The sequence below is a fragment of the Carcharhinus amblyrhynchos genome, chromosome 17 (assembly GCF_965287045.1).
Source record: "Carcharhinus amblyrhynchos chromosome 17, sCarAmb.v2.hapA, whole genome shotgun sequence".
Lineage (NCBI taxonomy): Eukaryota > Metazoa > Chordata > Chondrichthyes > Carcharhiniformes > Carcharhinidae > Carcharhinus > Carcharhinus amblyrhynchos.
The window spans coordinates 26,220,441-26,245,606 of NC_137340.1; the positions used below are offsets into that span (position 1 = coordinate 26,220,441).

The window sequence follows — 25,166 nt, forward strand, 5'->3', positions numbered from 1 at the left end:
TGGACATCATAATGGTGATGGACTCCTCAGTTCACAATCCAAGAGCTCTCACGGCCTTAAGAAATTCAGCCAGATGTCCACACACCTTCTAACTGCCCAAATACTATGTCTCAAAAGATGGCAGGCGTGGTAATGAGCAAGTAGCGCCTCTGTGAGGCACAAAAGGGGTTATTTTGGTATAGTTCTTCTCATTGTGAAATCAAGTTCTACTGCATGTCACTGCCTTAACCATGCTCAGGCTGCCCTTTGATTGTAACCCTATACTTATGCTCTCTCTCACACCTTTGCGTTCAGTGAAGTGATGCGTGACTTCCACCATTACCACAATGTTCCAAGATATATTTACCACTGCTTTCATCACCTGCTATCGGTGGTTCACCATCACCAACTGACAGCTGCTCCGTAAACCTGGCTATTTCCATTGCCATCTATTCCACTGAGTGATATTGGTTTCAGCCAGGCTGACCCACCTATCTTGGCCACCACCATGATGTTTTTTGCTTTTTTTGATGACAGTAACAACATGATTTCATGTTAGCTTGATATATTGTACATGCAGAAATGTTTCTCTTTACTGTATGTGTGCATCACAATGCTCACAAACATGTTCAGGGCACAACTAAATGAGCAGCTTACACATACAAGCCTAACTGCTGTAGGGCTATGTGCCAAGTCTCACACCTTAGCTGCAGCACACAGGTGTGACCCTTCACTTGGAAATTTGTGATGATGATCTAAGCTACTCATCATGCCAGAATGCAGCATGTCATTGAGCATTTGTGACAGTGTAACTATGATCTCGTGTGGTTTCCTGCTGTGCCCACCCCAACCACACTTTGAAACCAGGTCTTCTTTGTGATGGCTGGTGGCTTATGCAGGTATTCAGGGTACAGGACTATTCTTCTCCTCAGGACCTCTTTGATTAAACCTTACAAGTCTTGATCTGAAAAGTGTGGGGTAGCTGGACTCATCCCTTCCCCAGTGTCTTCTCTGTATGACATTATAACAATAAAGATTGTGAGCCACAGCTATGTTTATAAAATTTGGGTTCATCAAGCCAGGAATTATGCCAACTTTGTACATCCGACACCCAGACAAAAACTGAGGCCTGTCTGTCCTCTTGACAACTTATATTCCTAACTATCTTTGTGTCATCAGCAAATTTTCATTCGGTCCCTTCATCCAAGTCATTGACATCGATTGTAGATAGTTGAAGCCCCAGCATTGACCACTGTGGCACTTCACTAGTAACAGTTTGCCAGCCCAAAAATGAATGATTTATCCCAAATCTCTGCTTTCTGTTAGCTAACTAATCATCTAACCGTGTGAATGTATTATCCCCTACACCATAAGCTCATATTTTATGTAGTAACCTTTGATGTGGCACCTTAATCAAATTCCTTTTTGTCCATGTAGACCACATCTGCAAATACCCCATATCCACCTTGTCCCTTACTTCCTCAAAGAACTCTAATAAATTTGTCAAATGTGATTTCTCTTTCACTTGCATATCCCATTCCCTTATCACTCATGTTCACTGACTTACATTGGCTCCCTGATTAAGCAACACGTTGATTTTAAAATTCTTATCCATGGGTAGGATTTTCTAGCCTGACACTGACAGGCATCATGACAAGTGGGGTGGGAAAACTTGGAGAACCGTTAAACGTCAGCGTCTGTCCAAATTTTCGCATTCCACCTATAATGAAGGTTGCTGCTGGTGGGACTGGAAAATCCTGAGCCTTGTTTTTGAATCCCGCCTATGGCTTTGTCCCTCTATAATCTTATCCAGCAAAACAGCTCTTCGAGTTATCTGCATTCTTCTATTTTTGGCCTCTAGTGCATTCCCAATTATAATTGCTCCACCACTGATGATGGTGCCGTCAGCTACCATGGCCCCAACCTCTGAAATTCCCTTCCTTCTCCTCTCCATCTCACTACATTGTTTTCATTCTTTAAAACACGTCTTAAAAACTTCCTTTTTGACCAACGGAGAATCTTCTGTTCCTGTCCACAGTAGGGATTGTGGCAGATGGGGAGCAAGATTTGGCAGGAGGCCAAAAATCAATTTCTTAATGGCTGAAAATTAGCTTGAAACCTTGTTCTCCAGATTTTCATGGCAATTTAAAGGCATGTCAATTGTCCCATGGAATTATGTCAGGCACCCATTTTCATCCCGCGATTGCTCATTTGAAGGTTAATACATGACTCGAAACATTAACTGTTTTTCTCTCCTGATAGATGCTGGCTGACCTGCTGAGTTTTTTCAGTTACCATTGTTCTTGTTACACCAATATCTTGTTCCCCCTCCAAATTTAACCCTGCCAGCTGGAAGTTAGAATGGTCACTTTCATGAATATAAATAAGTGGCGTGCATTTAGCAAGGTAGACTTCTTACTGGACTTTCAGGTCAGCAGATCTCTACACCATCCTGAATTTTTTCAAAATATTTTATACCATGACTAACAATCCTTAATGAAGTGTTGGCATCCAATGGCACTGTCTTAGTCCTACGAATAGCATCACTGAATGTTCATTTGCTGATCTTAAACTACAGAATAAAATAAGCTTCTTGCCTCAAGGAGTAAAACTGAAGGACAATTTTCCTGCTCTCATGACCACAAACTGTTTATCTGTAGGGGTTTGATAATGAAACAAACATTGGTGACACAATATGGCACTTAATCAGATTTAATTGTACGGTCACATACTAAGGATACTCTAAAGCAAGTCACGACCAATTAAATAACTTAGTGCTATTATATGGGAAAATGTCAAATAGAGTCATAGAATCCTACAGTGCAGAAGGAGGCCACTTAGCCCATCAAATCTGCACCGACCATAATCCCACCGAAGCCCTATCCCTAAAACCCCATGCATTTACCTTAGCTAGTCCCTCTGACAGTAAGGGGCAAGTTTAGCATGGCCAATCTACCTACCCGCACATTTTTGGACTGTGGGAGAAACTGGAGCACCTGGAGGAAACCCATGCAGATATGGGTAGAATGTGCAAAAATCACACACACAGTGACCCAAGTCGGGAATCAAATCCAGGTCTCTGGCGCTGTGAGGCAGCAACACTAACCACTGTGCCACTGTGCTGTGGGCTTTCAATATATTTAATGATATATGTATACATTATGTATATTGTGCCTATGTGTGTATGTTTATAAAAATTACATAGGAGAGATCACATTTTTTATTGCCCCTTTACCTTTTCCCGGCAAGTACTCTGCTCTTTTTCCCTTCAGTATTCAAATGTAATTAATTCAGGCTACATGGACCCATTATCTTAAACCTTCATCAGTTGTAGTAAATTTGTAGTACAGGAGATGAAGGACTGAGATAGAAGAGCAAAACATCCTGAATCAATCACGCTTTCATTACAGTGAACACAAATAGATTAAAATTCTTAAACTTCTTCAATATACAAAGAAATTCACTACTTAAACTTACATTTACATATTGGAATGTAAATGATCGGTGCATTTGATAAATTTATACTCACTAAAAAAGTATTTTGACATTATTCTTCCATTGAGTTTTTTTCAGAAGTTGGGAAGATCAAGTCAAACATTTGCTGAGTTAAATGGATTGAATAATGTAGTAGATGCACTGTAATTTGATCTAATATATTTATATTATGGACATTAAAGCAATGTAATTAATGTGTTTCTAATTTTAAAAATATGAAGTCCAGTGCTACAATGTGCATTTTAGTGTTTTTTATATTTAAGGATATTTAGACATCTGATGCAATGGGACATACACTATCTTCATTGCCTCATCTAAGACTTTGGGCTTTATTTCAATTTCCAAACAAGGTGGAGTAAAGGTGATTTTGATCGAAAGTTGGAAGAAAATATAGTGTATCAGTTAGTGACTTCTTGATCCTGCTTCTGCAGTCTCATAATGGGCTGTAACGTCTAAGATCTGGGGCTTTGAATTTGGGGGGTGTACACCAAAGATGCACTGGGAAACTGCATCCCTACAGCACAACAGGGGAAAATTATCTGGAAGCATTGTACCAGGAGGTAGTCACACCACAGGGTTTTCTGGTTTGGTCAGTGGATAGAAAAGTGTGACTGAGTGAGGCACAAAAATGAACCTCAATAGCAAAGTTTAAAGTTTATTTATTAGTGTCACAAGTAGGCTTACATTAACACTGCAATGAAGTTATTGTGAAAATCCCATACTTACCACACTCTGGCAGCTGTTCGGGTACACTGAGGGTGAATTTAACCTGGCTAATGCACCTAACCAGCACGTCTTTTGGAATGTGGGAGGAAACGGGAGCACCCAGAGGAAATCCATGCAGACACGAGGAGAACATGAAAACTTCATGCTGACAGTGACTCAAGCCAGGAATTGAAACCGGGTCCCTGGCACTGTGAGGCAGCTGTGCTAACCACTGTGCCACCGTGCCACCCAAGAGTTCATGAGTGTCAACCTCTGCAACTGTCTAATAGGGCTGAGGTTCTCTCAGCTTGTTTGGATGACGGCAGGGGATGCAGGGTGGATGAGCCAACTGTCCATGGCACTCTAATATAAGAAACCATTTAAGAGAAGGAGCAAAAAAGAATGTAGTGTTAGTAGAGGACAGTGCAGTGAGAGGGATTGACACTGCTCTCTGCAACAAAGACCGAGAATACAGATGGCTACATTGCCTATTCATTGCCAGAGTTCAGAATATCTGCTCAGGCTGGAGAGGAACGTGCAGTGGGAAGGGGAGGATACAATTACCATAATCTATGTAGGTACCTAGAGCTTGCATAGACAATGTGGAGAGCTAGGCACTAAATTTAAAGCAGAACCTCAAAAGTTATAATTTATAAATTACTACCTGTACCATTTGAAAATTGGCACGGGTATATAAAATTAGAGAGATGAACATCTGACTCGAAGACTGGTGAGATAGAAATGGGCTCTGGTTTATAGGGGACTGACAACAAACCTGAGAAGAGTGGAGGCTGTGCCATTGGGATGGTCAACACCTGAACCATGCTGGGATCAGTGTTCTTGCGAATGGCATAACAGGGAAATAGAGGAAGTTTTAAACTAAATAATGGGGACAAGGGATCAAATATGGGCAGATGTGGCACATCCAACAGTAGAGACAAGGGAAGAGAGGTAGGTATTCGTATGGGAATTGATAAATAGATCATAACAGGAGGGACAGAGAGTATGTGCAAACTTTTACGAAAAATTGGTGGCGTGTTGGATCCAGTGCAAAAAATTGAGTGTTTTCCACCAACTGCACCAGTGTGAATCCTGGCTAAACCTTATGGCTCATTAGCATTACTTTATATTTCCACAAGTTTCACGCTACTCGAGAAACATATTCTCTTTGATTTATCCATGTAGCGACTTAACTGCTGCAAACACTATGGAGCTTTATATAAACAGCTCCCCAACACTTGTTCCACAACCACTGTAGGGGATGCAGCCAAGAAACCAGCACTGTGCTTTACAGACAGGCACTGACCAGACTGCCTGATGCAAAGGCAGGAAACCCTATGCCACTCTCCAGGAGACGGCCATCCTGCAGGGTGACCCCCCTCATCTGGGTCACCAGTGGCAGCCTTGTGTGCGCAAATGCACTGCAGAAGAGGACAGGGCAGCAGTGTTGGAAGAAAATGAATGCTCTTCATTCAGTCAGGGCAACGAACCAGTACCAGTCTCCCACCGGACCCCTCATACACTCTTTGCACCCATAAGCCCTTCTTGCACTCAGCCACCTTGGACTCTGCCAACACCAGGCACGAGATGTTTGCCCACCACCAACGCCCCCCCCCCCCCCAAACACACACACACACACACCATGCTCCCCCAGTAGCTGCTATGCTCCTCGGATTCCAGCTCACAGCCAAGCCATATACCTGCCACACTTCTTCACCATCTTAAATTTCAATACTCCCATCTACACTCTCCCTATCTGAGTCATTGCAGGACAAACTCAACCGCAACAAGCATGAACGAGCACAGCCAACTAGAGTCATACCCAAGTTGCGAATCCTCACACGCTTTGAGGAGAGGGCCCTCAAGCTGGTCAGTGCTGGTGAAGTGGGAGCAGCATAGAAACATGAGAATCCTCAACAGGAATGCTGTCATTCTTCAAGTCTCAAATGAGTAAACAATGTTCTTTCCTTATCCCAAGATGCCATTGCCTTCACTTGCAGTCCAACCACTGGAACATGCCAGACCATCCTCATGGAACTACCAGATTCAAGCAGTGCAAAGGGGGATTTCTCCGACCCTACTAGGAGATGCACCTACTAGCTGTCACCCACACCTCACACCAGCACAGATATTCACAACTCGGTGGGCCCAATAAGTAGGCAGAATTCTGGGTCACTCAATGATGAGCACCTCACAGCTGATGATTCACAGTTGACGGAGGCAGGGGCGTCCCAGGGAACTGGCACTCAGAAGGATGCCAGAGCCTAGGACTACGCTGAGCCCCAGGCCAATGATGTGCCCCTGAGTCTCGTCATCCTGCAGCTGCTGGAGCTGCAAAGGTAGAGTTGCGATTTTCAGAAAGGGATGACAGCAGTCTTCCTCAGACTGCAAGGCCAATTGGAGGAGTCCATCACCTTCTATCTGAAGAGATGGTGCCATTGCTGTAGTGCACCAAGACCAACACTGCAAGGTTGGTGTCCACAGTGGAGTCCTTAATGCAGGACATACACTTCATGACAGGAGAAATCATAGAAAGACTACAGTGCAGCTGGAGGCCATTTGGCCCATCAAGTCTGCACTGACAACTATCCCACCCAGGCCCTATTCCTGTAACTCCACATATTTACCCTGCTAATCCTTCTAACTTATGCATCCCGTGACAGTAAGGAGCAATTTAATATGGCCAATACTCCTATCCCGCATGTCTTTGGACTGTGGGAAGAAGAAAGCGGAGCACCCGGAGGAAACCCACACAGACACAGGGAGAATATGCAAACTACGCATAGACAGTTACCTGAGCTGGGAACCAAGGTCTCTGGAGCCGTGAGGCAGCAGTGCTAACCACTGTGCCACCATGCCATGGTGCAGGGCTTCAACTGTATGGTGCAGGCACTGGTGGAAATCTGTGTGTCTGTGCCAGAGGATAGCAGGCTCTAGATCTTACTCCAACTGCCCCTCAATGACATGAAGGGATATAGGGGGCCCCAGGAACCTAAAAAAAAGAGGATTGGCAAGTGTACAGTCCAGGCCGCTCCAGCCAGAGGGCACCTTTGGCCATGTAACAGCCCGACCTGTGAGCGACATACCTCCAACCCCTGATACCAAGGAGGAAAGCAGTCCAACATTCGGACTGCTCGAAAGTATGCCTGGACCTTCAAGGCCCCACCTCCACAGGGCTTTGATTTGATTTATTATTGTCGCATGTATTAACATACAGTGAAAAGTATTGTTTCATGCGTGCTATACAGACAGAGCACACAATTCATAGCGAAGGAAACAAGAGAGTGCAGAATGTAGTGTTACAGTCATCTGGGCAAAGTGCTCATTAATAGTATACTATTTTATTAAAATGAGCATCTACAGTCCCGGGGCATGTTTCAGGTAACTGAACCGATGAGGGGCTAGTTAGATTGGAACTCGGAGACTGACTGACCCACCACCTACCCACCCCCCCTTCCCTGTGCCCCTCCTTCCCTGTGACCCCCCCCCCCACCAGAAGTAGATCTGACCCACCTCCCTTCCCCCTCCCTATCAAAGAGCAATCTGACCTGCCTCCACGCCCCCCTCCCCCCCGCCCACCCCCGCCATCACCACCAGTCTGAGTCAGAGAACCACTGGAAGCTCTGTATTTACCTCCTCAGAAACTAGAGCTCCTGAATTGGACTTTTGTGGAACATGTCTGTTTTGCACCGAATCTGGACGGGCGAACGTGGTGGTAAAGGGGGAAATGCTAATAAGTTTGGGCATTCAGCCCATTAAGTCAATTTAAATGCATGCAAATACATTTAAATTGCTGTCGCACCCATTTTGGGCACGGTCATGATCGTGGAGCTTGGTAAAGGGAGAACAGGCGCAGAGGCAATCGTAGATCACGCTACTCACCTCACACCCGACTTTACCAAATTTTTGCGCCTGAAGACAGGTGCAACTTGATGGTAAAATCGGGCACATAGACTGAAATAATCAGATGGACTAAGGTAGCATAGACCATGAATTCATATAATCTTTTGGAATTTGTTAGATTGTTCTGGAGCCAGCAAGGGAGCAAACTAGACCAGACCTGTTACTGTGCAATGAGATAGATGAATTCATGACGTCATGGTGAAGATGCCCCTAAGTGGCAGGGTTCATATAATTGGATTTTACATTCAGTTTAATGGAGAGAAGCGTTGGTCGAGGACTTTTTAAACTTAATTAAGGGCAGCTATGAGGGTATGAAAGTGGAGCAAGCTGGCAATTTAGGTTAAGAGCTAGATCAATAGACATTTCAGAATACCACAGAATAGATAGGTACATTTCAAGAAAAAATGAAAATTCTAAGGCGAGGAATCACATCTGTCATAAACTATAAAAGTTTTTAAAAATTTTAAAGAAGTATATAATTGTGCAAAGATCGGTGACAGATCAGAAGATTGGACAGAATATAAAAAACAGCCAAGAATGACTAAAAGACTAATTGTGGGGAAAGAAAGATGTAAATACTTTGGAAGCAGTTCAGACAATGTTTACTAGAGAAATATCTGGAATGGGTGGGTTGTCTTTTGAGGAAAGGCTGGACATGCTGTGTTCGTCCCACTGGAGTTTAAAAGAATAAAAGGCAACTTGACTGAAATATGTAAGATCTTGATTTGGCAGGGCAGATGTGGAGAGGATATTTCCTTTTGTGGAAGAATCTAGAACTAAGGGCCACTGTTTAAAAATAAGTGGGTGCCAATTTAAGACAGAGATGAGAATTTTTTTCTCTCAGAATTGAGATTTATGAATTCTCTTCCTCAAAAAATGGTTGAGTGTATTTAAGGTAGAACCTCAGATAGATTCTTAATAAGAAAGAGGTGAACAGTTAGCAGAGGTAGACAGGGATGTGAAGTTAAGGTTAAAATTAGATCAGCCATCATCTTATTGAATGGTGGAGCAGGTGCAATGGACCAACCGACCTACTCCTAATTTGGAAGTTCATATTTATAATTCCCAGACCCAATCTGACCCAAAACTCCTAACCACCGCACTCTCCCACCCTGCTACCCCCATCCTGACGTCTAAGCCAATGTCACCCTCACCATCCCCCTTCCTCAAGACCTGTCCCAACACCCCAAAATTCTATCTAATCTGACTCCAAGGCCTGATTCCCCAGAAACCCCACATTCCGACACCTCACCTCATGATCACCCATCCTCCCCCAATCCCCATCCCAATTCCACAACCTGAACCCCCCCACTATCCCCCAACCCAAATCCTATCCACGTACATTGACAAAGGCCTTTAAACTTGGCTGGATCTTTAAATTTACCTAGTTTGTGGCAGCTAGTGCTGTAAAAGGTGGGGGCGGGTGGTGGTGGGGCCGAGGGTTGTGAGTTCACTTACCTTTGGCTCTACAACCCTTTGATACTAAGGATCCATTGCACTACTCAGATCTCGCGCAGAGTCAGAAGTTTGGGTGAGGTAGGATCATCTGAACTTTAAAATAAGAACTTTCAACTGGAGTGGCAATTTGACTCAATTGCCATTGTGTTGGGAATTATGACCCATTGTATCTGCTTTTTCTAATCACTCAGCTTGACAACCCATTCATAGAATCCCTACAGTGCAGAAGAGTCTGCACCGACTCTCTGCCCTTGGCCCAGGCTCTCTCTCTCCCATCCTGCACATTTACCATTGCTAATCCCATCTAACCAACACATCTAGGGATACAAAGGGAATTTAGCATGTCCAATCCACCTAACCTCCACATCTTTGGACAATGAGAGAAAACCGGATTACACGGAAGAAATATATGTAGAAATGGAGAGAATGTGCAAATCCACATGGTCACCCAAGGCTGGAATTGAACCCAGGTCTCTGGAGCTGTGAGGCAACAGTGCTAACCACAGTGGTATTGATTTCAATTCCAGTATTTAAGGAGTCAGTCAGAGCATGAAATCTGATGAATTCCTGAGTCAGGAACTGAACAGAATGAATTGACAGAACAGATTGCATACATTCAAAGACTACAACTTGTTTTAGTGATGCCTCGATCAATGTGATGTCAAGGGTTGTAATGGACTTATATGGAGGTAATACTGACAGGAAGAAGAAACCTCCCAATGAACAAAAGGTGTTGGAGATTATCAATAAGGTCAAAGGTGGAGGGGGGGGTGCCACCCTCATGGGCTCAGTAGCAAAAGTAGTTTAATAATCTAAGCAAGACAGAAGAAGTGAGCGCAGTGTCATCTTCAACTATATTCAGATGTTTATCTCGTGCCTATCTCCTCATTCTATCTTCTCAAACTTCCACATTATTCTTCACAGCAACTTAGATTGCAGATTCACCCATTCGTCTCTGTCAATGCACTTCCTCACATCCCCAACTGTCCATCCACTTCTGGCACTCACCCTCATGTTTATGCAATATTATGCCTCTCCCTTGTAGTCACCCTCAATAAATGTTCTTAACATAGCCATTCAACACATGCCATTAATTTCACTCAGAGATCTCGTCCCCTGTCTCCTTGCAGAAGAGAACACTGAACATAAAGGAGAGAAACATGAAAGAGAAACAGAGAGCCAAAGTCTTGCAACTGACAGCTGCAGAGGAGGCAGGGTTGGATATCAGCAAAGTCAATAAATTTTGTCATCATAGCAGATGGGAGCGTCTCATGCTGACAAAATTAAATTTCATTGAGCCACATGGCATACAACATTCACTTGTTTTACTTTATGATTAGTGAAATATGGTCATGTGTATAATGAGTTAAAACATTCTTACTTTGATAGTTTGAATTCATGTCTTTAACCTTTCACAGAGCCATCAAGCATCTTGATGTTTCCTCAGAGGAGTCCAAAGAGCTCCTGGACCAGTTCAGATACTCACACAGGTAAGGACAAGTTACACATTGTATTGGGACATGGGCATCACTGGCTGGGCAAGCATTTATTGTCCATCCTTAATTAAGAGTCAACCGCCCTGGAGTCACATGTAGGTCATACTAGATAAGCGAAAATTAAATGGGTTTTTATAACAATTAATAATTGCTTCATGGCCATCATTAGACTTTAAATCCCAGATGTTTATAGAATTCAAAATTCACCATCTACCATGGTGGAAACATTGTCTTGCTAATGAACAGACCCAGGTTTCCTAGTTAACGTAGAAAATGAGTGACATTTCTGAAAGTCACTGATTGAGGGATGGCCCTCATGTAACCCACCTTGTGTTATTTGAGTTATTTCCTCCACCCACTTATAATATTATCCTTTTTTCACGAGGTTAGTCATTTCTCAACCAAAATGAGAAATGGATTTGAAACACTACTTTTCATGAAAAATGAGAGGATACTTGTTTTTCTTGTAATTATCAACCCATGAATAAAATTACATTCTCAGAAATCAGATTTCAAAATCGACTGTCTTTGGGATTACATTAGTTAGTCACTGATTATGAAGAAATCCACACTTTTTTTGTTAAAGTGAGGAGACTTTACCCTCAAGCAAACTGGCAAACTAATTCTGTTTCACATATGTTCTTGAGCTGTTTACTAAGAGGTGGGTGAAAAGGCTGTCAGTGAACCCTCTGCTTCTTTCCCCACCTGTTTCTTGCAACTTGACTGTGACCATATGGCAATTCAAATTAGCCTGAAATTGATGCAGACAGTACACCAGTATATCAACATGCTGCACCATGAGGGTACCAGGATATTATATCACAGTATATTAGGTCATGATTTTTATTTTTGATCCTTTCATACTACTAAATATGATGGACTCAGGCTACTGTGCTAATATCTTTCAAACTCTCTGTTCACCCATGAATACAAACTATCATTGTGTTGTTTAGGCGAACAGATTTATGAGCCTTTGATCTTTAATAATTCTGCATTAGCATGGAGTCAAAAACCTTTTGGTACTTTTAGAATTCACCAAATATGAAACAAATTTCCCAATTGATCAATATTCTCTGGATAAGCTAGTTCAGTGTGTAGTAAGCCAAGAAGATATATTGGAATACAAAACGAAAATCAAATACGAGAAAATAGATTTGTCTCAAGATCCATCCATACTTTTAATCTTTAATGTTTTATGCAGGATGAGAATATATTGTCTTGTGTTGTTGTGCTACTTACATGTTCAAGGTACAGAGAGCACTTCTGCAGCAGTACAATGGGCCAGAAGACATCAGAGGAGACCATGCAGCGGGCTTCCTGCTGGCATCACAGCCTCCATGCGTCTCTGGCCATCTGATTTCTGGTGTCGTCAACTCCATGCCAGAAATCAACATGGAGCTGAATAAATAATTTAAATTGCAAATAGTATATCATTAGCAGGCCTCGATTAAAGAATCCAGGCCTGCTAGCCTGTACAGCCCGCCAGGAGTGTTTCACTCCAGCGGGGTTTACAACAACTCCCAACTAGTGGGGAACTGGCGGCCTGACCCTGCTGAAGTGAAGAGGTCCCCCCAAGAGGTTGGAGGGTAAGGGGAAGTCCCCCCTGGCACTGCCAAGAGGCAACGCGGCGCTGCTCACCAGGCGTCAGAGTGTCAAGGGAGCTGGGCCTCCAGGGGGAAGAATCTCTGGGGGAATGGGAGATCTGGAGGTGGGAGTCATGCTGCCACTCTACACTGGGATCAGTGACAAAGGAAGGGTGGTTAGCAATTGAGATTAGCCATCAGGGTGGGGTGGAGCGGATTTAGGGCTGCAGGGGACAGGGTCAGGACTGTGGAGTCGTGGTGGTGGGATCAGGAGATCGGGACTGCTGGGGGGAAGATGGAGGTGGGGCTGGGGGCAGGAGGATCGGGGCTAGTTTGGATATGTCCAGGAGGTCAGCAATCGGGTGGTTGGGTTGGGGGGGAGGTGTGGGGCATCATATGGCAGCGGCGGAGAGTTGCTGCGCTGGCCAGCGATCAGGATGCTGGCAGTGCGGGACTACTGCGCATGCACCGATCTCGGCACTGACAGATTGGCGCATGGTGCTGGCCTCTCTAAGGTGAATACTTCGTGTCCCCTGATTTTTAATGAGATTCATGCTAGTACACTCTGCAGTGCATAGAGCATGGGAGATTCATTTTGAAACTCCCACTGAGAACACCAGTGGGATTTACTCCAGTTTTTACGTGAATTTGGCACTTAGAATTTTTTTATTTTGTGTGTTTATTCCAATTCAATCAAATCAAGTCCATTTCAGAGTCTCAACAAGTTGAGACATTCCCAATCCAAGCTGACAAGACAGGGCTCTGACCTTCCATCTTGGGCTTGATCTACATGATCCAACCTGATTGGAGTAGATATGGCTCCTCCTCCAAAGCTTCTTCGCCAAAAGGCTGAAGTGCTGCTTTTAAAAATTGTTTCAAATGAAGCTAAAATGTAACCTAATGACATCAACTAAGGACAGCATGTCAATACTACACTTGATCTTAACCAAAAGACCAAGAAGCAAGAATCCCACCTATATTTTGTGGAACAGGGGATCAGTGTTACTCTAAATACTGCTGATAATACTGTATCTTTTCTATCTTTCAGGTTTACCTGAAGAATCTGGCATCAGTGCGAAAAGTTGGTTTCCTGTGCCATATTCTAACATCAGAGAACCAAAATCCAAGGTAAAAGATAAATAAGAAAATGGTAGCTTATAATCATAATTTTTGTCCTGCTATCACTCATTTATATGCATTCAGGAAGTAACAGGCCATTGGTTAATCATTGTTAACTTATTTCTGGTGACCTGCATGTTGCAATTTTCAAGTAAATCTTGATTTAGGTGGTCACTAGAAACAGCCAAGAGCCTCATTAATGTAATAAAGGATGGGTCAGATCAGATGATGTTGTTAACCCAACACAACTTTGTTCTTGTTTAGTGCTGCAAATACTCAGCAGGTCTGCCAGCAAATGTGGAGAGTGCAACAGAGTTAATGTTTCAGGTTGTGATCTTTCATCAGTTCTGAAAAGTGAATCGTTAACAAGGCACTACCTGGCCATGTTCCTCTCTGCCAGGGACTGTACTTACCTTTGCGCCCCCAGAGAGATCCCCTTGACAGATTTACATTTTTAAAAACCTGTTGAGAACTTTGTCAACATGACGTCTCATTGGCAAGGTATGAATGTTCTGTGAGGGGGGGATAATGTGGCAAGGAGACTAGATGATTCAATAAATTTATTAAAATCGATCATAACAGCTTCACACCCTTTTTAGGCGATCACACGCACAGAGAGTCTGGGCTCAAGATCCCATTCTGTTTCTCTCTCCACATATAGTAACAGATCTGTACAGGATTCCCAGTTTTGAATTCTATTATGACAGAGACTGCAAAAAAAAAGCTAGGCTGAATTGCCACCTTCTGTCTTGTAATAATTCAGGATTTTCAGCATCCTCAGTATTTTGCTTTTGTAAGGAAAAAATAGGTTGGACTAAAATAGGGAATGAAACAACGATCGAAGAAAGTAATAAAATTAGTGCGTGTGATGTGTTTGCTTATGTAAAATCGCCACAAAGGTCTGATTCTGGAAATACTGTACACTCTAAGAACTGATGACAAATAGAGACACACAAAGTGGTTTTGACCCTTCTGGGATATTTTTACTGGGAGTACAGCAGAAGGCCAAACAATAGACCAGGAGCTGGCTATACCAGTTAATGTAGGAATTCATATAAATCCTTGAAGGGGAGGAGTCTTTACTTGCCAAATGGGAACAATCCAGGGGTGTTTGACACCAGGTAATTTGAAACAGACAGATTGCTTTGATGTTTTAAAGCAGACATTGGGTGGGCTCTTTAAATGCCATATCAGCTATTAAGTGCTATTACAGAGCCAGTAAGGTGAATCTGTAGGGATCAGTACCACATTCAGATAGGAAATGTGACATGATTCAATGGAGAAAAATTCAAAATTGCACTCCAAATCAAATCCACTTGTTGGTTTAAGAAAGTGTCAGTGCAGCTCCGCAGAGGGGCAATTTGTGTTCCTTCTCAGTTATACCTTTGTGTTTTGTGGGTTGAAAGTGAATTACTTTCTGCAGGAATTGCCAGCACAGTCGTCTCTGGTGACCTCATGAAATTGTCTTTGCGTTCTCTGGCATTCTAATGAAATGACGAACAGAAATGTAATAATTGCCTGGTGGTCACTGATTTCAGTTTCCCCTGCTTGCATGTACAATGTTTTATTTGTCAGTTTTAATATGGATTTGGAACACTAATGTTAGGTACCAATTTCAACTGAGTGTTCAGCTTTGCATAGCTGCAATGCATCACACCTGCTCTTTTTGGAAATGACTCCAGGCTGGGCCATCTTTCTGATTTATTAGTTCGCTATTCTGATCTCAGATCAATCTACAAAATGGTTGCTCTAGATTATTTGAACGGATAACAGAATAGCTTTAGAATCTGATGCAATTTGGGCAGAATTCTCCCAAAAAATTTCTTGGGGGGGGCCTCCTTGCCAAAAAAATTCTAAGTGCTGAATGAGCATGAAAATGGATGAGAATCACGGCAATTTTTTGGGTGAACTCTCAGACACAATCATACAGCACTTCAAAAAAAAAAGCTCAGACATGGAGTGGAATTCTCCCAAAAATATTCTGTCAGATTCACGTGAAAACTTCAGTAATTCACGCTGGTTTTTTTTAGTGGGACTTCAGAGAAGAATCTCCCACACTGTGCACTGCAGAGGCCACCAGTGCAAATATCATTAAATTTCAGGGGACAGGGCCTATCTGTGTTGGAGAGGCTGAAATCAGTGTGCCGAGCAGGTTACTGCGCATGCACTGATCTGTCAGTTTCGAGATTGGCACATGCAGAGTGGCCCTGCAATTGGTGGCCAGCCTTGCAGCCCCCCCAACGCTGGCTCTCTGCCTCCGCCCCCTCAAATGGCTAAAGCTCTGATTTCCTCCCCACCCGCTGCGAACACCAGCCCACCCCATCATCCCCCCACTGATTCCCTCCTCCAATAATAAGTCCCCTCGCAGTCCTGATGCCACCCTCCCTCCACAGCGCTGACCGGTAACCCCCCAACCCCACCGATCACTCCCTAGGCCCTGCCCCATCAGGCCCTGTCCCCTAGGCCCTGCCCCCTTGGCACTGCCCCATGCCTGATGAGCAGTACCAAGGTGCCCCCTGGGCATAAGCACTTTGTTCCTTGAGCAGTGTTAGGGGCACAGGCTGAAACTGCCAGGGTGCCAACGCCCAGGGGGTACAACCTGCTGTTTGACCCTCTGGGGTCCCCCCAATTTCTCCCCTTTCACTCCAGTGGAGTCAGGCCGCTAGTTCCCCGAAAATGGAGAACTACTGTAATCCACACTGGAGTGAAATACTCTGGTGTGATGGGAGATGCTAGCATGCCCGGAGACTTCAGTCCCGAGCCCGCTAATTGTATTTGGCTGCTAAGTACAAGTGAGCTTGGAAGATGACATGGTAATTATGTCATGATATTGAAAGAGCTTCACATCCTTTCTGAGCGTGAAACCAATTTCACTAGGAAAACAGGGCTGGTAACATCACAAGAGACCAAAAACCAGGCATGAGCAAGATTTTCTGCCTCTGACCTGATCTCATTGGTTAGCCATACCAATTGTTGAGCAGGATAAACTGGTAAGATCGTCCCTCAAGTTGAGATGGCAAGCAATTCACGCTGGTCTTTTAGGCATGCACTGCATCACAACTTTCCCACACTTACGGCCCAAATTTACCATTGCGTTGCGCCCATTTTCGGGCACGGAAATGTGGTAAAGTCAGGTATGAGGCCATTAACGCGATCTGTGCCCAGGCAGATGGCCACTTTACCAAAACCCGGAAATGGTGGCGATCTGCTTCGTGCCCAAAACGGGCGCAACGGTGATTTAAATGTATTTGCATGCATTTAAATTGAATTAATGAATTGCCTGCCCAATTTTATCAATTTTCACCTTTACCACTACGTTTGCCAATCCAGAACTATGCTGTAATGGCTAAATGAAAGTCTGAATCGGGCGTTCCAGCTGCTGAAGAGCGCGTTCAGTGCTTCCAATGGCTCTCTGACTCAGATCAGTGGCCAGGGGAAGGAGGGAGGTGGGCCAGATCATTCTCTGGTTGTGGGGGGAAGGGGTGGGCAGGAGTAAGGCCAGATCGCTGTCTGGTTGGAGAGGGGGAGGTGGAGGAGGATGTTCCTCTGAGGGGGGTGTGAGTGAGGCCAGGACATTCTTTTTGGGGGGGGAAATGAGTGAGGCCAGATCGTTGTCTGGGGGTGAGGAGGGAGGATGGAGGTGCGTAAGATGTATCCCTGGTGGAGGGAGGAGGCGTGCCATTGCTCACTGGTGGAGGGGGGGGAGGGTGCAGCAGATGGATCTCTGGTGGGGGCATGAGGGGGGGCGGGGGGGTCTGCCACTCTGTGGGCAATCAGTGGGGGGAGGGGAGCAGGGATGGCGATCAGTCTGGGTAGCGGGAGGTGGGTAGATAAGGGGGACAGTGATGTGTGTGGATAGCAGCGGGGATTGATAAGGGGGACAGTGATATGTGTGGGGTGTGGGGGGGGGGCGATAAGGGGGACAGTGATGTGTGTGGGTAGTGTGGGGGTGGATGAGGGGGACAGTGATGTGTGTGGGGGCCATCACTCCCACTTTTCGCTCCCGGACCACTTTCTCTGCTTTCTGCGGCCCAGGAGCGATCTGACACGTGCTTTTTCAAATTTTTTTCTGACTGCGCATGTGCAGTTCAGAGCTCCAATCATTTCAGCTGTACTAAGTCATGCCCATAGTGCGCATGGGACTGGCAATTTTTTTTTCAAGCTGAGTGCGTAAAGGCACCTGAAAGCAGATTTCTAAGTTGGATCTGCCTTAATCTCAGATTCAGTACTTAGAACAAAAATGGTAAAATCGGGCTCTGAGTGTGCAGAAAGAGGCTCCACGTGAAACACACCATTATAGAGTCCCCAGGTGTGTGATCCACTTGAAATGGCTGCAGCTAATCAGGGGGAACTGCATTGAAATGCTAACAATGCACCTACAACCAGTCAGGCTAGTAGAATGGCAATGTGCAGACCAGCCCTACTCTTCAGCGAGGGAGACTTAGGACAGCCGCTGAATGTCATGGAAGAGAGGCAGGCCATCCTGTACTTCCTAGATGGCAGAAGACTCAGGAGCAGGGAGTCTAATGTGGCCTGGGATGAGGTGGTTGTGGCAGTTAGTGACTGCGACCTGTCTCTGAGGACCAGCGCCCAATGTCACAAGAAAATGAACGACCTCATTCGCGTTGCACGGGGAGCGTCCATCCGTCTCATCCTGGCATCAATCCCATCTGTCACACCTGGAATGTCCATCCCAGTCTCCCCATGGCCTTCCACCACCCAGCCCTCCTTAACATTGCCTCAATCACAACCCCAGCCTGCTGAGGCACGGGGTGTCCACATATGGCACCTGCTAGCTCACTTTCATATTCTATATTTCCCTTCTTAATCAATCCCTTGGTCCTCCTTTGCTGAATTTTAAACTGCTCCCAATCCTCAGACCAATTGCTTTTTCTTGCCAATTTTATGCTTCTTCCTTGAATCTGATACCATCTCTAATTTCCCTTATAAGCCATTGTTTGGCCACAATTCCCTTACCACTCTTGTGCCAAACAGGAATAAACAACTTCTGGAGTTCTGCTATTCGTTCGTCAAATGCCTGCCATTGCCTGTCCACTGTCTTTCCTTTCAGTAATGTTTCCCAATCCACCATGGCCGATTCATGCCTCATACGATCATCGTTCAAGGGACCAGTAGTGATCTGCGTCAGTGTAACATCCCGCTGGAGAACGGAGACCATTCAGGGAGGGGTAATGATCACATGCCAGACTCTCTGATGAGATTGAAATCTAGTCAATCTCATGCAAATCAGCCTTGCATCCCTTCTGAGTGTGATTGATTCGTGCCATTAGAAAGGGACCAGGAGAATCACAAACTGTTTGGTGCTGGAAGTAAGACCAACTTTTAGCCCTATATGCTATTCTCCAGGATCTGCACAGTGAGGTCGGAGAATCACTCCCTTGGTCGGATTTCAGTTTCCCATTTGGATCAGTTCAGACTTAAGATGACACATCTGCATCTTATTCTGTACTATTGCCTTAAAATAGCTGAACATCAACACTAAATTCACCTCAAGTCTATTGCAAAGTTCTAAATTTCAGTACTAAATAAGCAATTCAAGCAACACTGAGAGTTAGGAAGTAAACTAATTTTGTTGCAGAAGACTCTCTGGAGTTTGATTCTGAAAATGATCCTTCTGACTTTCACACTCAGAGTGACCTCATCAATGTCGATTGACATAAATGTGTCTGATTGTCTCTTTAGTGAAATATTTTTGGATGTTAGTTTCTTACGTACCTATATTTGTTATTAACTAAGCTGAAGTACTGATGAAATGCACTTTGTTGGTCAGATTTATTTAGAATGGTATTTCTATTATTTCTGCAGACACTTTCCCCTTCTTCCATACCTGACATTAACATGAATTGCTAATATTAATTTTAAAAAATTCATTTCCTATCAATATAGGGATAGTGCTCAACAAACAACAAAGTAAATAACCACAGCAGATTTATGAAGATGAATATGAGGTCAATCCTGGCAGGGACAGGAGACAAGCCAACTTAAATGAATTGATTTTCATTCCATTTTTAAACATTAATAAGTTCACATAACTTAATTTTAGGATCAGTTATTAGTTAGTGTTAGATTACAGTACAAGATTGAACAATACTTGAAGCCAGAACCTTCATTGCACCCAGACTGAATACTGTAAGAATTTCAGATCTTATTGGATGACACATTTTGTGTCCAAGTTCCTTGTGCAAGGTTAATTCAGGGCAGACAGACCTCACAAATGCTATATTTATTGTAAGTGCTGCATGAGGTTTTGATTGTCTAACTTAAAATGCAAACTCCTAAGTAAGTTGTCAAATAGCATGTTTGAAAGAAACTGTCACTATAAACTTAAATCTTCATCTAGAACCAACAATTCCAGCATATCACTTATCACGTGCTCTGAGACAAGCAATTAAGTAGTTTCCCTGTCAGAGTACTGCGCCCACATCTATTCAATTTTATACCATGCAATATGGTAGGTAGTTCTTTTGTGGTGATTATTTAAATACCTTTTAAATGACTTTTGGACCTGAGAGGCTGCATATTAATAGTGATCATTTTTAGCCTTTTATCCTTTATATGGTGATTAGGGAGCAGAAGAATCATTGCCAAAGATGTAACTCACAAATAAATGTAACTCAATATTCAGCTGTCTTACCGCTTTGCATCTACTGTGTGGCCCTACTGCAGCAACTGCAATTTTACAAATTACAAAAAAAAATACTCTGGGAGCATTAAATGTAAAAGGAATTTGTATCCCACTCAAACATTTTGCTTAGATCTGCATGTGTGTTAATTGCCTGATGCAAAATTCCACTGCTTCTGGCTGCTAGATGTAGTGAAAAGCAATAACTGTACTGCAATGCAGAAGTAGTATTGCTAACATTGCAATAAAAGTACTATTAATGCAAGGGAAGAGACAGGTCAGCTGATGCAATCTTTTAGCTGCATTGGAAATCGTACCCATGTTTCAAGTTTGTGGTACCTTTTCTTCAGAGCCATGATCATGAATTTTGTTGTGTTAGTTTGTTTAATTGATAAGCTGTAGTGTATTTGTCCTTCAGTTTCTAAATAATCAAAACCATGAATGCTAAAGCACCAAACAAGGAATGATATTATTAGACAATCACTATGCTTCATAGTTATTTCAAAATGAGAAAATCTTGCAATAACATTTCTCTATCCCAGCCAAAGATCCAAAGGAGAAAAGCAAAGCGCCTTCAATGCCTGAAACCTTCAGCTCTTCTCAGTTGGCTTCAAATCAAATAAAATCAGAGAAATGGAAATGCATCTCCCAGATATCTGTGATTCTATATTCAACTGACATTACCCTTCAAAGAATACACTTATTAAAAATTACATCAAAGTTATTGAATTATAGATGATTGAAAATGTGTAGTGTATATAATGTGAAAAATCATAAATTTTGATATTTACATTCAAATATTACTTTTGGGTGTATTCCAATATCATTTAGTTTACTTTAGTAAATCAAAGATATACATTACTACATGCAATGAACACACTGGGTGCTACTCCCCCATGTTGTGAAATTAATCATTGTGGACACCGAATTACAACCACATTGAAGGGAATTTCTTGTAAATGTATGCCATCTAGCTGAACGAAAAGAGCCCCAACAGCTTTATATATGAGCACTAATGTAGCTGCCTGAATATTGCAATTAATGTCAAGCCTTCAATTATACATGCTTTGTTTTGTCTTATTTAACAGGATTAAAGTTTTAATATTCATTTTCATTCAATTAATAGGAATTGAGCTGGAAAATATTTAAGCAACTTACGCATGTAAACTGAAATAAAGGATCTTAGCACTTTAATTATACAGTGCTTACCATAATACTGTAGATTAATTTGCACAATTTTTTTTTTCAGCAGTATGCAACATCCAGCAAAGCAAATACATCAGTTCCATCAGCTGTAATCTCACTGGCAATCAAAGAGGAAGCAAGCAAAAAGCGTCTGCATGCTTCATCTATTTGTTTACAGCATGCCCAGGCTGGACATTCCCATCAACCATTAAGCAATCCAAACTTATCTCAGATTAATACATTACACACAGTACTGTCAACAACACCCGTTGAGGAAAGCATTCTGGACTCAACAGTGCATTGCAGGAAAGGTAAAACCCTGATTAAATCTCGGAAAGGGTTTTCTTCCATCACAATTACTGCCCGAAAAATAATAAGTCCATCGAATAAATGTTCTAAAAGAATTGTCACTGCTTCCACAAATGAGAAAATGTCAACAGCGTGTGACAGATCTGTGAAAATTCTGAAAAATTTCAAGAGTTGTGAAGGTACTATGCGCATTTATTTCCACGCAGATAACGTCAGTAAGTTTCTGAGTGATGGATATACTGCTGCAGCAACATGCTCTGAGCCTCGCTCAGTGTTACATTTAACAGAAGTCAGGCCAAGCACTTTAAAAATTGATAGTAGGCTTCCTGAAACTTCGCTGCTAAGCAACAGGAATGACAAAAGCTGTCTTCTTGCTCAGCAGGTTCAGTCCATTGTTTCCTTTTCACATTTCAAAGTCCCAGCACAGTGTTTTAAGAGTGCTTACTACTTAGACAAATCCCTTTTGATTGATCTTTGCTCTCTTACAAACAACAGTTCATCTGGATTAATACAAAAAGCAACCCTATTTTTGAGGCTAAACTGCACTTCTTCCACAACATCAGCAGATGGTGACAATGGCACAGTTAAGCTCATTCCATTCATTGGAAACTTAAAACAAAAAGTCTCTTTCACCATGTTGGATAAGAAACCAGTGGATGTATCCCTAAGAACCAATGACTTCATTCAGGAACAATCAACTACTCAGAAAGATTTTAAGACTAAATGTCAACATGATGTGCATGCACATTCTGGTATAAAGGATGCTTCAAGTTTACCTGAGAGGTCTGCTCATCTCCTTATTTTCCTTTCAAATATGAATAATGCAACCAATATTGACACAACTGAACAGAAGTATGAATGTCAACAAGATGACGTGCAGCGTGCATTCTCTGAAATTATTAGGGAATCGGGTACGTGTCAGAAAATATATTATTTTCCTAGAAGTATATTGGAGGGTAAAGTTTCTGCTTGAGAAATTACACCAAAATGTGTAAAATTGCACTATTTAAGTTATATTTGCAAATTTCTGCTAATTAATCATTTGAATAATCACAGATGTAAAACATTCCATGAACCAGTGCAATCTGACAGTGTTAATAGAACATAGTTCTTTTTGCCATTAGAAAATATTCTTTGTAATTAATAATGGCAACAATAATACAGCTGAAAATGGCTTCATCATGAAACCTTTAATAAGGAAGTCCAATCCTGTAAGATTCATGACTTCAAAGTGATTGAAAGTGGCATTAAAATTGCCGAGCCGTTTAATAGTTTCATTAATTTAGTCAGTTTCTTTGTATATTACTTTTTTTAATGTTGAAAATCTTTAAACATTGCTTACCAGTGGCTATGTATGACTAAGGAAATTGAGTAAATTTGATAAGGCTTCCCAAACCTGCACAATTGACAGAATTTGAAATCTTGGCCTGGTATGACTAGTTTTGAAGAAATGACCTAATCCAGGAAAATTGACCCATAACCAATGCAGAAAACAAAAATTTCAGTGACTTTGGCTGGAACTCCCTGACGTTTAAAATTCCCAGATCTTTTGCGTGGTCCAGCTGATTCTGCACAGATGGCACTAATATAACTGATTGAAGCTCAATTTGCATCACAACTTCTGAAGGTATTAGGGTACAACAGAAAGTAATAGTAGTGGGTGTAAAAGGAATGCAAACTAGGAACATTGAAAATCTGAAGTACAATCAGACGATGCTGGGAAAATATTACATGTCCATCAGAATCTGAAAGAAAAGAAAGATTTACATTTTTATAGCATCTTTCACGACCTCAGGACATCACAAAGTGCTTTACAGCCAATGAAGCATTTTTGAAGTATAGTCACTGCTGTCACTGTTGTAATGTCAGAAATGGTATGGCTAATTTGTGTCCAACAAGCTCCCACAAACAGCAATGTGATAATGACCAGATAATTAATTTTTTGATGTTCTTGAAAATAGTCCCATGGAATGTTTTATATCCAACTGAGAAAGAAGTTGGGACTCAGCTTAGACACATCTGAAAGACAGCACCTTCAATGGTGAAACACTTCCTCAGTACTGCAAGGAGCATGAGCCTTGATTTTTGTCCTTGTTCCCAGGTGGGACTTAACCCCATAACCTTCTCACTCTGAGCTGAGATTGCCAAGAACTCATCCATGGCAGACACAGGAGAAAAATTAAATCAATGATTCTGGTAATCCAGCAATGATTTATATTCAAAATGTTAACCTGTCATTTTTCTTTCAGATGCCGATGGATCTGCTGCATGTTTATGATTTTCAGTTATTTGAGGAACAGTGCTAGATTTTGTTAGGGTATTGATTAGAAACCCCAAGGTATAGTATAAAGTTAGAATGGACCCCAGCAATTTGCTATTTTGGCATTAATGTGAGGGTATGATGTTTCACTCCAGGTGCAGTTCTGCTGACACAATGGGAAGCTTTTGTCAAACAAACTTTATTTAAAAACTCAATTTAACTATAATAAATGAATTAGCTTAACATTGAACAGTTGAACAATACTTAAGCGTGACAAGATGTAATTCCTAACTGCTAATCTATACCTGTTAGTTCCAATTCAAGCAATATTCCTGTTATAGACTTAAAATCCTCTTCAAAATCAGTAAGCAAAGCAAAAGGCTTACATGCTTGTACTTAGGTTGCCAGCCCTGGAACATAGAACATAGAACATTACAGCGCAGAACAGGCCCTTCGGCCCACGATGTTGCGCAGACCATTTAAAAAACAATGACCCTCTAACCTAAACCAAACCCTTACCATCCATAAACCTATCCACGGATCTCTTAAACGCCCCCAAACTAGGCGCATTTACAACTGCAGCAGGCAGGGCATTCCAATCCCTCACCACCCTCTGGGTAAAGAACCTACCCCTGACATCCGTCCTATAACTACCACCCCTTAATTTAAAGCTATGCCCCCTCGTGCTAGCTTTCTCCATCCGAGGAAAAAGGCTATCACTGTCCACCCTATCTAAACCTCTAATCATCTTATATGTTTCAATAAGGTCCCCTCGTAGCCGCCTTCTTTCTAACGAAAACAACCTCAAATCCCTCAGTCTCTCCTCATAGGACCTCCCCTCCATACCAGGCAACATCCTGGTAAACCTCCTCTGCACCCTCTCCAAAGCCTCCACATCCTTCCTATAATGTGGGGACCAGAACTGCACACAATACTCCAAGTGCGGCCGCACCAGAGTTTTGTACAGTTGCAACATGACGCTGCGGCTCCTAAATTCAATCCCCCTACCAATAAACACCAAGACACCGTAT

General features: G+C 42.7%; 1 protein-coding gene across 5 annotated transcripts in view; it reads left to right on the forward strand.

Moving 5' to 3' along the window:
* The window catches only part of c17h10orf90 (chromosome 17 C10orf90 homolog), a 178,909-nt gene that overhangs the window by 86,789 nt on the left and 66,954 nt on the right, over positions 1 to 25,166 (forward strand). For 3 of the 5 annotated variants that reach the window (XM_080205636.1, XM_080205637.1, XM_080205641.1), the window contains exons 4-6: positions 10,959 to 11,030; positions 13,668 to 13,747; positions 21,631 to 22,786. In XM_080205636.1, the coding sequence (XP_080061762.1) occupies positions 10,959 to 11,030; positions 13,668 to 13,747; positions 21,631 to 22,786 (1,308 nt within the window). The remainder of the gene's footprint in view (positions 1 to 10,958; positions 11,031 to 13,667; positions 13,748 to 21,630; positions 22,787 to 25,166) is intronic. The other 2 variants (XM_080205638.1, XM_080205639.1) reach the window with 2 other exon arrangements.